This window comes from Bufo bufo, chromosome 10, assembly GCF_905171765.1.
Source record: "Bufo bufo chromosome 10, aBufBuf1.1, whole genome shotgun sequence".
Classification (NCBI taxonomy): domain Eukaryota; kingdom Metazoa; phylum Chordata; class Amphibia; order Anura; family Bufonidae; genus Bufo; species Bufo bufo.
Genome location: NC_053398.1, coordinates 12,371,073 through 12,387,163, shown reverse-complemented (window position 1 = coordinate 12,387,163; position 16,091 = coordinate 12,371,073). Strand labels below are relative to the sequence as shown.

Here is a 16,091-nt window from a genome sequence, read left to right as displayed (position 1 = left end):
GGCAAAAGGGCCAACAAGTGCTAAGCATCTCTGGGAACTCCTTCAAGACTGTTGGAAGACCATTTCAGGGGACTACCTCTTGAAGCTCATCAAGAGAATGCCAAGAGTGTGCAAAGCAGTAATCAAAGCAAAAGGTGGCTACTTTGAAGAACCTAGAATATGACATACTTTCTGTTGTTTCACACTTGTTTGTTATGTATATAATTCCACATGTGTTAATTCATAGTTTTGATGCCTTCATAGTCATGAAAATAAAGAAAACTCTTTGAATGAGAAGGTGTGTCCAAACTTTTGGTCTGTACTGTATATGATTGATAGATAGATAGATAGATAGATAATAGAGAGATAGATAGATAGATAGATAGATAATAGAGAGATAGATAGATAGATAGATAGATAGATAGACAGATCTTGGAGTCGGTATAATGAATGCAGTCCTTACAGCTCATTAAATTAAAGATACATTGAATCACATTACATAGAGACAGATTGTAGTTATTAATATTATTATTCTCTTATCCGCTGGTTATTTTGTTGTTTTCATGTCTTCCTTCTTTACATCTTGCAGATATCGGCCGGTGATCTTGTGGAACCTGCTGCTGTTTTTCAGGTCGGTGGAGAAGTTGGGAGCCCGGGGCAGATCAGGCAGAGCAGAGTGCAGCCGCACCTCCCGCATTGGGAGTGACGTCCAGGAGGCGAGTCCTCCCCTTCCCCGGAGAGCCCCTCATCCCCGCTCATTGAGAGAAGCTGCCGCTGATCACACTCCAGCCTCGGCACTCCAAGAACTAGGAAGACGGCTGCCCAGACTGGAGCTGGCAGCAGAGCTGTGCCATGCAGTGACCATGCCACACTGACACCCACCTCGGGCACCCGAGAAGTGCCATCATGATAGCCCCTCTAGTGGCCATGGGGGCCACCCTGGGCACTCTGACTGGCTTCATCGCTCTGTGCGGACTGATGTGTCTTTGCAAATATATTCATAAAAGGAAGATGCCACCTGACAGTGGGGATGGCACACCTGTGACCATGGCCAGTGTGCTCCAACCTGGGCAAGTGGTAAGTGTCATTGTGTCACAGGACTTACCTGTGTTAGACTAAAGTCTGAACCCACATTGCTTTCTATATGATAGATAGAAATAGATAGATAATAGACAGATAGATAGATAATAGATAGATAGATAGATAGATAGATAGATAGATGATAGATAGATAGATAGATAGATAGATAGATAGATAGATAGATAATAGATAGATAGATAGAAAGACTGATAGATCTGAGAACCTTGTCTCATCTCAGGATATGTGTGATATAGCAGAGGCTGCTGTGATACAGAAGGGGTTAATTCACATGTTCTGGTCCCAGTGCTGTCCTATGGTGATATGTTATAAAATTGCATCAGATGCTTCTGAACATCTTTGATGATGCTACTTGGTAACAGTATATTTGCTTGGCAGTCTGGCCACTAGGACCCTCAATGATCGTGAGGGTCTCCGTCCCTGGTGGTCAGCAAATATTTGGTCATGCAATCACTCACTCTCCATTGAGATGAATGAGGGATATGGGTCCCTATGTAAGCCTATTGTCCTCATTATCCGGGGGCCCCGCCTGCAGACCCCCAGAGCAGACTTTTAGGATACAGTCAGATCTTATTATATTTCAGATTTTAGTAACTTAATATTTCTCAATTGCCAGACCTCAGATTCTCTGACACAGAGCTCCAAATCTACCGCATAGAACAAGGGATAAAGGGATGGGCCCAGGAACAACATTCATCACCGCTGGGACCCTCTACAATCATAAGAATGGGGCCCCTGAACCCCATGTGTGATGCAGCAGGAGAGCGAATGATGAGCAACCACCGCTCCATTCACTTCTATGGGAGCGCAGCACTCAGCAGTCATATAAAGAGAGAGATAGATAGATAGTAAATAGATGATAGATAGATAGATAGATAGATAGATAGATAGATAGATAATAGATTTGTAGTCAGTAATTGCAGGTATTGTGCAGCACTTCAGTTGACTTGCAGCAGTTGATTACACAGGATGACATTCTTGGCTTCTCCTCCTATAAATCTCTATACATTATACATGTGCATCATGCGCCTGAAAAACTTCACATTGCAAAAAAAGTCTTCTGGAAACTTTTATATGTAACGTGACCCCAGGAGGACGCGTCTCGCTGCCGACTGTTACTGTAAAACTCAGATCGACACATTTACACTTTTCAGAAATTCTACAGAGACGGCCCTGTTACCAAGCAACCCATCCAGTAAGGACGGGACGACAGCGCCAAATGTGTAAATGCATTCAGAGAGTCAACGCGAGTGCAGGGGTCTCCCCGAGTGACGGACCCCATATCTGCTGGGGCGATCCCGAATCCCGAAATGTCACTTGCAGACATGGGGGGGGGGGGGGGGGATTATTATTTCTGTCTTAGACCACAACGAAGATTTATCGGATTTATTAGTGGTGCACGCCGTATGATAGATTCTGTACATTGGGGACATTTATCAACCTGTTTACGCATCTATCTATCTATCTATTATCTATCTATCTATCTATCTATTATCTATCTATCTATCTATCTATTATCTATCTATCTATCTATCTATTATCTATCTATCTATCTCATATCTATTATCTATCTATCATCTATCTATTATCTATCTATCTCATATCTGTCTATCTATTATCTATCTATTATCTATCTATCTATTATCTATCTATTATCTATCTATCTATCTATTATCTATCTATCTATCTGTCTTTATTATAGCGATCTATTCTGTCTGCCTGTGGCCACCACTAGAGGGAGCTCACGGCATCCAATTGACCCAAATTGCATTGAACTCAGTGGGTGGATTAATTATTCTATTTGCACCAGAAATATGGTGCTTTTGGTGAAACATGGGCCTTAGTAAATTGCCCACAACATATATTTAGTAAACTTCTAATTTTATAATAGGGTATTGCCAACCTTCCTTCCTAGAAGGGTTGGGGTGAAGAACGGACGAGGAGAAGGGTCAACCATGGGATTAGGGGGCACCAGAACTATTTAGTCTTGTGAAGTAGAGCCCCCTCTATTTTATGTACATACCATGTAGCAAGATGAAGCCAATACAACCAACTCAGCTAGCCGGGGCAGACTGGATTATATAAAGGGGTATTCCCCTGTATGACTATTATGGCATATCGCTTGAATATTCTCCAGTATTTCAGTGTGTGGGGGCCAATCCCTAAGATGACGGGACAGATATCCTAACTCTGGAACCGCTTCTTTCTCAGTATCTGTGGAGCCCCATTATTTCCTGGCTCTGTGCCGTTACATTCTTATATGGGAATACCCCTGTAAAGTTACAATAAGTTTCAAAACTTTGCATTAACCTACATTGTATCAGATCTCGCTAATCATCACATTTTGTATGATACCCTTTAGTGGCTTTGCTCTTGATCTTCCTCTTACTTCCGACTTTCATCCACCTTTCTTCTACTTCCACCATTAGATGAATGTCTACAGATGCACGGAGCCGGTTCAGCCACAGACGAAGCTTCGCTTTCTTCACATCATTTCTACTGCGCAAACGTCCCCGGAGATCATTAATTGCAAAGACCAAGCTTTGAAGGTCGCCCAAAACGAGCAGAAAGAAGACAACAACAAACCTGTGGAAACTATCTCAGGAGGTTTGGACTCAGGTACTGGAGCAGGGACACTGATATTATTAATTATTATTATTATTATTATTATTATTATTATTATTATCATCATTATTATTTAGAAGTGTCTTTTTATGATGATGACCCCTTTCCGTGGCTAAAAACTTGCTCATCTGTAGTGTTACAATGTGTTAAATACAGAAGTAAACAACTTCTAGCTAAACTGATACTTTGTAACAAACTCTCTGACACTGTAGGATTAGGAGCGTTTTTCAGCTACTGAATTTTAACAATTCCATTCAATGGCAGCAAGCAAAGATCTTGGGGAAAAGGGCAGATACTGAAATTCTATGTTGGATACATTGTTTTACAATGATGACGCTTAAAGGGGTATTCCCATCTCAGACGTTAATGGTATATATCGCTAGGATATGCCACCAACGTCAGAGAGGTCTGGGACCCGCCGCTATCTCCAGGGTGGGCCCCACAAAATAATGGTAATGCAGCCGAGCATACGCTGCTACCCTCCGTTAACCGCTATGGAAGTTCCAAAATTAGCTGAGCTCAGTTATTTCAGGTGGTCCTATAGCAGTGAATGGAGAGGCATCGTGCGCTCTGCATTCACCACTATGGGGCTTCCGAAAATAGCAGAGCACGCTCACTCAGCTATTTTTGGAACTCCCATGGCAGTGAATGGAGAGCATGCTGTGCATGTGTAAGGTATGATCTCCTTCATTTCTGGGGCCCCATTCAGGATATAGCAGGGGGTCCCAGTGGATATGCCATCAATAACTGAGATGGGTGCAACCCTTTCAGGGACATAGGACTGGAAAATTCTTTGACTAGGTTTTCCATCAGCTGGGGCAAGGATTCCATTTTCTGCCCCGGCCACGTATCTAGAATCTACAGAACGGCTAGCTGAGGACTCCTTGGCAGACGTCTAGGGATGTACTTGTAGCAACGGCAGCCTGGAGCCACATTGCCAGCAGGCACTTGTGTCACCTGTTCCTAGACTTGAGAGCTTCCGGATCCCTGAGGAGATGTAGGTGTCTTTAGGATAAGCTGGAATAACCTGTTTTCAGTGAAACAGTATGTAATTACCATGCAAAGTACTAGGGAACACAAGCGATAGACCACACTGTAAACCAGGTCTCAGATCAGATAAAAAATACAATGTAGAAGAAGTTCTCCATGTGTGGGGCGCACGTACGTATGTTATATCATGCATGGTGTTGAGCGAAGTTATGGAGAATTCGATTCGACTGCTTCACCAAATTTGACAAAAAAAATTTGCTTTGTGGCGAATTACTTTGTCACGAAGTGCATTTCTTTGTCAGTAGCGGGTGCAATTATAGGGAACGGTGATTGCAACGCTCCCCGACATTGTACCCCTGCGTTCATAGCTGACTTTAATATTTAAGTCTGTAATAAAAAAATAAATTCATAAAATCATACTTACCCTCATCCATTTGAGCGCGAAGAGCCCGCCACCGCCATCTTGATTGAAAATCCACCGCAAAATCTCCCTTGGCCCATGATGACGTCATCACATCAGCCGGCGTGGTGACATCATACATCACTGAGCATGGGATTTCACGCAGGAACTTCAATCAAGATGGCGGTGGCGGGCTCTTGGCCCTCAAATGGATGGGGTAAGTATGATTTTTATATTTTTTTTTTACCCCATTTCAGAGAAAATCGATTAGTTATCACGAAGCACGAGGAAATTCGGCTTTGTGGTGAATCGAATTTTCCCTGAAATTCGGATGGAATTCCACTTCGTGAACTTCAATTCGCTCAACACTAATCATGCACATAGAGCAGGTCCTATGGGAGCTAGATTACACTGTACCAAATAGGAACATCATTTCGTGTGCAGGTCCCATAATCAGCGCTGATTAATTTTCCATCTACATTCATAGAGGTGTGACTTGATTGACAGGGCAAGACATCAGCATGCTGTGGGCAGAGCTGTGTCCTAGCATCTACATATCATATACACTATGTACTATAGCTTCACCACACTCAGAACGCTCAGAAAGCTGATCTACATATCACTGCTTTATCCACAAGCACAATATATGTTTATAAAGACACCAGTAATATGTGATAGCTCATAAGTATATAAAATACAAACTTCTCTATGTGGTAATGCTATAGCTTTGTGATAAGTGTTTGGTTTTGCAGGTAGGGCTTCCAGGTTTGAATCTTAGGAGGGACGTCAAAGATTTCTTCTTCAGATATTCTTTTCTTCCACATTTAACCCATAATAAAAGTCTACATCCTTATATTGAGAATAGTGTTTTTAGTCATAGCTAATAAAAATTACTGGTTTCTTTATAATCATATATTGTGCCTGTGAATAAACCGGAAATAGGTTTTAGGTTTCTAAGGGGAAAAAAAAAAGCTATTCACAATATAGTGAGGGCTTTTATTGTTATATGATTATATACAGTATTATTTATTATACTATAGCCTTTTATTAAGGGTTAAATAAAAGAGAGAAAAAAATAACAGTAATTTTTTTTATGTAAGTCTCTCCTGGGACCTGAACTATATATAAAACCAAGCACTTGCCTCCAAGCTATAAATTTACCACATAGAGAAGTATGTCTTTTCTATACTTATAAGCTGACACATATTACTGGTGTCTTTAGAATCATATATTGTGCTTGTGAATAAAGCAGTAATACGTAGATTGGCTTTCTGAACAGATCTCAGTGTGGTGAAGCTATAGTACATAGTGTATATGATATGTACATGCTACGACACAGCTCTGCCCTCCCCACGTCCAGCCCTGTCAATCAAGTGGAGGGGGGGGGTGTGCAGAGCACAGGGCGTATTACAAAGCAGTGCTCAAAGGATTCAGCCCCGCCTCCTGGTGCTCGAACATATGAATGCATATGAATAAAATACAGATATTTCTGCAGTTATTTAGCATACAGACAACAAAAAAGGTATCATCTTAATCAGCATGATTAGCCCTACCAGGCAGTATGTCTGGTTTAATAGGGTCGATCGTGCTGATAGAGCCTCTTTAAATTATAAAAGTCTGCCTGCCTGCTCACACAGGATGGGTTTCTAATGTAGTGCCTTGAGAGGAGAATAAATCTGCATGCAGTGAGCTCCCCCTAGTGGTGGCTGCAGAAAACAGAATTTTATTTTTGAAAAAATAAAAATGAATTGGCTTATCAGTGCAGGGTGCTCTCATAAAATGCTACAGCATGGGTGACGTCACCCAGACACATACATGTTGTCATATGACACAAGTCACATGGCTCGCACCGGGCAAACACCTATGTATATGCCAAGCTTCCAGGACAAGAGTAGATTTGTGTTTAATGCCAGTCTATTTGGCTATGTCATATGACTACATGATCATTTATAAAGAAAGTACATTAGTACCAAGGTGTTTTTAAATTTTTGAACTTGTAAAAACACCCATATCGCTAATAAGCTAACATCAATCAAACTTACATCAAGAGTAGAAGTGACCAGAGTACTAAATAGATGCATATTATAAGAGCAGATCCATCAACAGCAGCTTGTTTATGGTTTCCAATATTTTTTATTACTGCAAAAATTGTGACAAAAAGCCGAAAAATAATGCAAGTCTTTGACAGAGATGTTTTTGGTAAGAAAAGGCGACTTTCCTGCTGCAGATTCACGGCTGGTGTGCGGGTCTACAGCATATTTCCGAGGTGTTTTGCTCTTACGCTCAAGAGCCCTCATGAGATTGATAGCACTTGCAGGTACTTTCTAACAAAATGATAATACTTCAGCTGCCAAAGCGTCTTCATTGAAATAGCAAACCCTTAAAGGGCAATTCCACCATATTGTGTCATCTGCAAAATTAAAGAGATGCACCTAAATTGGGAAAAGTACAACAAAATAGAAACAAAAAAAAGTAGGCAAAAATATAAAATGACTGTAAAACCTACTCCATAAATGTTCCTTACTGATGGCCCCTAAGCTACGCGTGTGGCTTCAGACTTGAAGGAAAGTATATGGAAATCTCCTGGCAATGACCGAGATCTAAGGAGCAGCACTCAATGTTGGATTCCCCAGTAGACTTGTGAGGCAAAACTGGGCCCTAAGAAATCTGTACAAGGGCCCCCAACTGACCATTTCTAATTGGGATTAGATAAAACGAATACTTTATTAAATATGCAAAAAATAGAGGAAAGGAAACCTACTAACTATATAGAAATCAAAGTGACCAGAGTGTATCCACAATTCCTGTGGTGGATCGAGGTAACACAAGAAGGACCACGATCTGTGGTACCACTCAGGTGTGGAGACGGTCACTAAGAGATCCACTTCAGGTGCACTATGGTTGATTGCATAACCATGCCTACGGCTATAGTGATCTATGCACAACCAAAACTGTGCACCGTGGCACGGACAAGGTGCTCAGCTCATTCACCCAGTTTAGATGGCCCTGGACTAGATTAATAAATAGACTCCTCCATTGATAAACATCTACCCTTAGGATCCGACCTGCATCAAGAACCACCTGTCATGTGTATGAACCAGATGTTTGATTGTCGGCCCCTAGAGCACGAATCAAGGGACACTAACTACCTGTGTGTGAGCAAAAAGAAGCTTGAGTGCAACGGCAGAGGGCTGAAAAACCGCAGACCACTACTGCCACGTAAACGCCATTCAAGCAACAATCAGAAACATCAGTCTTCCCCCGCGTTTCGCCATGCTCTGGCTCGTCAGGAGCACAAGTTGTGGGTAAAAAGACAAAACAAACAGATCAGCTGCTGCTAGCCTCCGTGACAGAGGCTGCAGCTATCAGCACTGAGAGGCCGTACGCGGCCGCAAGGACACGCGCTATATAAGAAGGAGACTCCTCCCCTCATTCAGGATCAAGCCCCTGGAGCGGCCAATAAGGAGGAAGGAGGCGCGGCGACGCCGCAACAAACTACCCGCCCCACTTACCCGCCCCCTCTATGAGACGTCAACACATTCACATACTGTTGTTAACCACTTACCGCTAAGCTAACGCCGAAAGGCGTAATCTCTGCGGCGCTCCCAGGCTACGCTAACGCCGATTGACGTCATCTCGCGTGAGCCGAGATTTCCTGTGAACGCGCGCACACAGGCGCGCGCGCTCACAGGATCGGAAGGTAAGCGAGTGGATCTCCAGCCTGCCAGCGGTGATCGTTCGCTGGCAGGCTGGAGATGTGATTTTTTTAACCCCTAACAGGTATATTAGACGCTGTTTTGATAACAGCGTCTAATATACCTGCTACCTGGTCCTCTGGTGGTCCCCTTTGTTTGGATCGACCACCAGAGGACACAGGTAGCTCAGTAATATGTTGCACCAAGCACCACTACACTACACCCCCCCCTGTCACTTATTAACCCCTTATTCACCCTTGATCACCCCTGATCACCCTATATAGACTCCCTGATCACCCCCCTGTCATTGTTCACCCCCCTGTCATTGATCACCCCCCTGTAAAGCTCCATTCAGACGTCCGTATGAATTTTACGGATCCACTGATAGATGGATCGGATCCGCAAAACACATACGGACGTCTGAATGGAGCCTTACAGGGGAGTGATCAATGACGGAGGTGATCACCCCATATAGACTCCCTGATCACCCCCCTGTCATTGATTACAGGGGGGTGATCAATGACAGGGGGGTAATCAATGACAGGGGGGTGATCAGGGAGTCTATATGGGGTAATCACCCCCCCTGGAAGGCTCCAGGGAGACGCCTGTATGTGTTTTGCGGATCCGATCCATCTATCAGTGGATCCGTAAAAATCATGCGGACGTCTGAATGGAGCTTTACAGGGGGGTGATCAATGACAGGGGGTGATCAGGGAGTCTATATGGGCTGATCACCACAGTCATTGATCACGCCCCTGTAAGGCTCCATTCAGACGTCCGTATGCGTTTTGCGGATCCGATCCATCTATCAGTGGATCTGTAAAAATCATGCAGACATCTGAATGGAGCTTTACAGGGGGGTGATCAATGACAGGGGGGTAAAGCTCCATTCAGATGTCTGCATGATTTTTACGGATCCACTGATAGATGGATCGGATCCGCAAAACACATACGGACGTCTGAATGGAGCCTTACAGGGGCGTGATCAATGACTGTGGTGATCACCCCATATAGACTCCCTGATCACCCCCCTGTCATTGATTACCCCCCTGTCATTGATCACCCCTCTGTAAAGCTCCATTCAGCTGTCCGCATGATTTTTACGGATCCACTGATAGATGGATCGGATCCGCAAAACGCATACGGACGTCTGAATGGAGCCTTACAGGGGCGTGATCAATGACTGTGGTGATCACCCCATATAGACTCCCTGATCACCCCCCTGTCATTGATTACCCCCCTGTCATTGATCACCCCCCTGTAAAGCTCCATTCAGACGTCCGCATGATTTTTACGGATCCACTGATAGATGGATCGGATCCGCAAAACGCATACGGACGTCTGAATGGAGCCTTACAGGGGCGTGATCAATGACTGTGGTGATCACCCCATATAGACTCCCTGATCACCCCCCTGTCATTGATTACACCCCTGTCATTGATCACCCCCTTGTAAAGCTCCATTCAGATGTCCGCATGATTTTTACGGATCCACTGATAGATGGATCGGATCCGCAAAACGCATACGGACATCTGAATGGAGCCTTACAGGGGAGTGATCAATGACTGTGGTGATCACCCCATATAGACTCCCTGATCACCCCCCTGTCATTGATTACCCCCCTGTCATTGATCACCCCCCTGTAAAGCTCCATTCAGATGTCCGCATGATTTTTACGGATCCACTGATAGATGGATCGGATCCGCAAAACGCATACGGACGTCTGAATGGAGCCTTATAGGGGGGTGATCAATGACAGGGGGGTGATCACCCCATATAGACTCTCTGATCACCCCCCTGTCATTGATCACCCCCCTGTCATTGATCACACCCCTGTAAGGCTCCATTCAGACATTTTTTTGGCCCAAGTTAGCGGAAATTATTTTTTTTTTCTTACAAAGTCTCATATTCCACTAACTTGTGTCAAAAAATAAAATCTCACATGAACTCACCATACCCCTCACGGAATCCAAATGTGTAAATTTTTTTTGACATTTATATTCCAGACTTCTTCTCACGCTTTAGGGCCCCTAGAATGCCAGGGCAGTATAAATACCCCACATGTGACCCCATTTCGGAAAGAAGACACCCCAAGGTATTCCGTGAGCGGCATATTGAGTCTGGGATCCAAATGTCTAAAAATGCCCTCATAAAAGGAATATGGGCCCCTTTTCCCACCTAGGCTGCAAAAAAGTGTCACACATGTGGTATCTCCGTACTCAGGAGAAGTTGGGCAATGTGTTTTGGGGTGTCATTTTACATATACCCATGCTGGGTGAGAAATATCTTGGCAAAAGACAACTTTTCCCATTTTTTTATACAAAGTTGGCATTTGACCAAGATATTTATCTCACCCAGCATGGGTATATGTAAAATGACACCCCAAAACACATTCCCCAACTTCCCCTGAGTACGGCGATACCACATGTGTGGCACTTTTTTGCAGCCTAGGTGGGCAAAGGGGCCCACATTCCAAAGAGCACCTTTCAGATTTCACAGGTCATTTACCTACTTACCACACATTAGGGCCCCTGGAAAATGCCAGGGCAGTATAACTACCCCACAAGTGACCCCATTTTGGAAAGAAGACACCCCAATGTATTTCGTGAGGGGCATGGCGAGTTCCTAGAATTTTATATTTTTTGTCACAAGTTAGCGGAAAATGATGATTTTTTTTTTTTTTTTTCCCTTACAAAGTCTCATATTCCACTAACTTGTGACAAAAAATAAAAAAACTTCTATGAACTCACTATGCCCATCACGAAATACCTGGGGGGGTCTTCTTTCCATAATAGGGGCACTTGTGGGGTAGTTATACTGCCCTGGCATTCTAGGGGCCCAAATGTGTGGTAAGAAGTTTGAAATCAAAATGTGTAAAAAATGACCGGTGAAATCCGAAAGGTGCTCTTTGGAATATGGGCCCCTTTGCCCACCTAGGCTGCAAAAAAGTGTCACACATGTGGTATCTCCGTACTCAGGAGAAGTTGGGGAATGTGTTTTGGGGTGTCATTTTACATATACCCATGCTGGGTGAGAGAAATATCTTGGCAAAAGACAACTTTTCCCATTTTTTTATACAAAGTTGGCATTTGACCAAGATATTTATCTCACCCAGCATGGGTATATGTAAAATGACACCCCAAAACACATTCCCCAACTTCTCCTGAGTACGGTGATACCACATGTGTGGCACTTTTTTGCAGCCTAGGTGGGCAAAGGGGCCTACATTCCAAAGAGCACCTTTCGGATTTCACCGGTCATTTTTTACACATTTTGATTTCAAACTACTTACCACACATTCGGGCCCCTAGAATGCCAGGGCAGTATAACTTACCCACAAGTGACCCCATTTTGGAAAGAAGACACCCCAAGGTATTCCGTGAGGGGCATGGCGAGTTCATAGAAGTTTTTATTTTTTGTCACAAGTTAGTGGAATATGAGACTGAAAAAAAATCATAATTTTCCACTAACTTGTGACAAAAAATAAAAAGTTCTATGAACTCACTATGCCCATCAGCGAATACCTTAGGGTGTCTACTTTCCGAAATGGGGTCATTTGTGGGGTGTTTGTACTGTCTGGCCATTGTAGAACCTCAGGAAACATGACAGGTGCTCAGAAAGTCAGAGCTGCTTCAAAAAGCGGAAATTCACATTTTTGTACCATAGTTTGTAAACGCTATAACTTTTACCCAAACCATTTTTTTTTTTACCCAAACATTTTTTTTTATCAAAGACATGTAGAACAATAAATTTAGAGCAAAATTTATATATGGATGTCGTTTTTTTTGCAAAATTTTACAACTGAAAGTGAAAAATTTCATTTTTTTGCAAAAAAATCGTTAAATTTCGATTAATAACAAAAAAAGTAAAAATGTCAGCAGCAATAAAATACCACCAAATGAAAGCTCTATTAGTGAGAAGAAAAGGAGGTAAAATTCATTTGGGTGGTAAGTTGCATGACCGAGCAATAAACCGCTAAAGTTGTGGAGTGCCGATTTGTAAAAAAGGGCCTGGTCTTTAGGGGGGTATAAACCTGTGGTCCTTAAGTGGTTAAAGGGACAAAACGGCGGTTTAAAAATAATAATAATAATAATGCAGCAGAGCATTGCAGGGACAGGGACCAGTGTCAGATTCTGGTAAGTGATGTTGTGTAACTAATATTCCGTCACTAACACAAGATGGGTCTTACAAAATACAAAATGGAAAGTGGGAGATTGTCCAGGAAAATGGAGGTGATGTATCATGTGGAATTTCTATATAACACACCGCCTACCCAACTCTAGAATAACTTGCCTACATCGGGCCTCAAAGGAAGCCTACAAAAGAGTTGTACTCATTAAGTCCCTCTGGTTGGAGTGTGCGAAAACGGTAAATCCACTGTGTCTCTTTTTGTAGCAATCGCTTATCAAAATCACCTCCTCTTGGAGATCTTCTCACCACCTCCACGGCCTGGAATTTCATCACGTCCATATTGCCACCATGAGAGGTGGAAGTATGTCTCGCAATTGGGGTATCAGCCCCCTTGCGAATATCATTGAGATGTTCTGCTATTCTTCTGCAAGAATTCCCTAAAGGTTTTCCCGACGTATTGTTTTCCACAGATACATGTGGCCAAATACACCAAACCTCTAGTCCTACAATTAGCGAAGGACCTGATGGTGAACGTTTGCTCTGTTACGCTGCAAGTGAATGTAGCGCCTAGTTGAACAGCAGAGCATGCCACACATCTTCCGCATCGAAAGGTCCCTTTGAGGGTGGTACTCAGCCAAGTGGTTGTGGTGGGGGCTTGAAAAAAAACTGTGGACCAGACGATCCCTTAAATTACGTCCACGTCGGTAAGTAATCAAGGGTGTATCTCCTACCAGATGACCAATGTCTGGGTCTGATTTTAAAATGCCCCAGTAATTGGTAGGTAGTTCTCTTACATTACAATAGGCCCATATCAATTAATAGAAATGCAAAACAAGATAACTCAAATAGCTCAGCAGGACCTGGAGAGAGGGTAGTGTATAGACTTAAAGGGGTTAAAGGACACAACACTGGGTCTCTTACCCTAAGAGTCCCTACAGCTCTGTCCAAAATGTGTCTTCGTATACGGCCCTGGTGGTCCCTTTGGAATGCGGCGATGACTGCCCAGCTTCGTTAAAGGGATGAAATAAAGAGAAAATAAACACTCACACCAACTCCACAGGGCGTTTCAGTGGCACCAAATCATCAGGGGACAATGTGACTGTCGTGGCGATATAGTGCCAATGTGGTCCTACTGCCAAAAATCGCCCTACTATGGGCTACAAATACAATCAGCAGTTCTACGATAACATTGTCGCCAGCAGATGTATAGTGACAAAAGGAGCGGCGATCAATCGCTCAGTTATACTCATCTGTCCATGTAGAGGTGGGACATGGGTCAGAGATGTGGCATCGCGTCCAGCCAAGTGTTCCCCAATCGGTTTCCGAAATTCACGAATGGTCTTGCCTAGAGTTGAGCGGACACCTGGATGTTTGGGTTCGGCTGAACTTGAAAAAAAATTCGGGTTCGGGACTCGAACTTGACCCCGAACCCGAACTTTTGAGCACTAAAATGGCTTTAAAAATGTCATGGAAAGAGCTGGAGGGCTGCAAAGGGCAGCAAAATGTGCTTAAGAGCATGGCAAATGCTCTGCAAACAAATGTGGATAGGGAAATTAATTAAAAAAACATAAAAGACCTTAAAAAAATATAAATTAGGAATGATGTAGGAGGAAGGGGTTGAGGAGGCGGTGAATGGGTGGATGTGGCCGTGTAGGCTCACGTGGCTGTCTAGGTGGAAGCAGCGGCGAAGGAGGAATAGGTAGCCAACACTGATTTGTGTTATTTTGCATTTTTACATAGGAGTATCCCCCAAAATATTGGGACATATAAAAAAAATTAAAGGAATAAGTGCACTTGACTTGAGTACAAGGATGGATGGGTGAGGCTGTTAGAACTGTCTATTCTGCACAAGGTACAGACAAGTCCTGTGGGATCCAAGCCTGGTTCATTTTAATGATCGTGAGCTTGTCCACGTTGGCTGTGGACAGGCGGCTGCGTCTGTCTGTAATGACGCCTCCTGCCGTGCTAAACACACGTTCAGAGAGTACACCGGCTGCAGGGCAGGCCAGCACCTCCAAGGCATACAGAGCAAGCTCTGGCCATGTGGACAATTTGGAGACCCAGAAGTTGAATTGGGCAGAACCATCAGTCAGTACGTGTAGGCGTGTGCACAGGTACTGTTCCACCATGTTGTTCAAATGCTGCCTGCTGCTAACACGCTCCATATCAGCAGTTGGGGCCGGTTGTTGCGGCGAGGTGACAAAACTTTTCCACATGTCGGCCATGCTAACCCTGCCTTCTGAGGTGCTGGCGCTGACACAGCTGCATTGGCGACCTCTTCCTCCTCCCCTGCCTTCGCCTTGTGCTTCCACTTTTCCTCCGGCGTCAGTCAGGAATGCTCTCATGAGCGCGTCTACCAGCGTGCGCCTGTAGTCGCGCATCTTCCGATCACGCTCCAGTGAGGGAATTAAGGACGTCACATTGCCTTTGTACCGGGGATCCAGCAGGGTGGCCACCCAGTAGTCCGCACACGTTAAAATGTGGGCAACTCTGCTGTCGTTGCTCAGGCACTGCAGCATGTAGTCGCTCATGTGTGCCAGGCTGCCCAGAGGTAAGGACAAGCTGTCCTCTGTGGGAGGTGTATCGTCTGCGTCCTCCGTATCCCCCCAGCCACGCACCAGTGATGGGCCCGAGCTGCGGATACCACCCCGCTGTGAACATGCTTCATCCCCATCCTCCTCCTCCTCCTCATCCTCGTCCTCCAGTAGTGGGTCCTGGCTGGCCAAATTTGTACCTGGCCTCTGCTGTTGCAAAAATCCTCTTTCTGAGCCACTTCTAAAAGACTGGCCTGAAAGTGTTAGAGATTACCCCTCTTCCTCCCCCTCGTCCTGTGCCACATCCTCTTCCATCATCGCCCTAAGTGTTTTCTCAAGGAGACATAGAAGTGGTATTGTAACGCTGATAACGGCATCATCGCCACTGGCCATGTTGGTGGAGTACTCGAAACAGCGCAACAGGGCGTACAGGTCTCGCATGGAGGCCCAGTCATTGGTGGTGAAGTGGTGCTGTTCCGCAGTGCGACTGACTTGTGCGTGCTGCAGCTGAAACTCCACTATGGCCTGCTGCTGCTCGCACAGTCTGTCCAGCATGTGCAAGGTGGAGTTCCACCTGGTGGGCACGTCGCATATGAGGCGGTGAGCGGGAAGTCCGAAGTTACACTGTAGAGCAGACAG

The 16,091-nt window shown here is 44.4% G+C and overlaps 2 protein-coding genes across 3 annotated transcripts in view; both read left to right on the top strand.

Annotated features, from left to right (window-relative positions):
• LOC120980954 (embryonic protein UVS.2-like) overlaps positions 1-854 on the top strand; it is a 40,341-nt gene extending 39,487 nt beyond the window's left edge. The window contains exon 14 of the mRNA XM_040410350.1: positions 569-854. Coding sequence (XP_040266284.1) covers positions 569-854 — 286 coding nt within the window. The remainder of the gene's footprint in view (positions 1-568) is intronic.
• SYT13 (synaptotagmin 13) overlaps positions 720-16,091 on the top strand; it is a 30,465-nt gene continuing 15,093 nt past the window's right edge. For both annotated transcript variants that reach the window (XM_040409731.1, XM_040409730.1), the window contains exons 1-2: positions 720-1,056; positions 3,507-3,696. In XM_040409731.1, the coding sequence (XP_040265665.1) occupies positions 886-1,056; positions 3,507-3,696 (361 nt within the window). In that variant the 5' untranslated portion in view covers positions 720-885. The remainder of the gene's footprint in view (positions 1,057-3,506; positions 3,697-16,091) is intronic.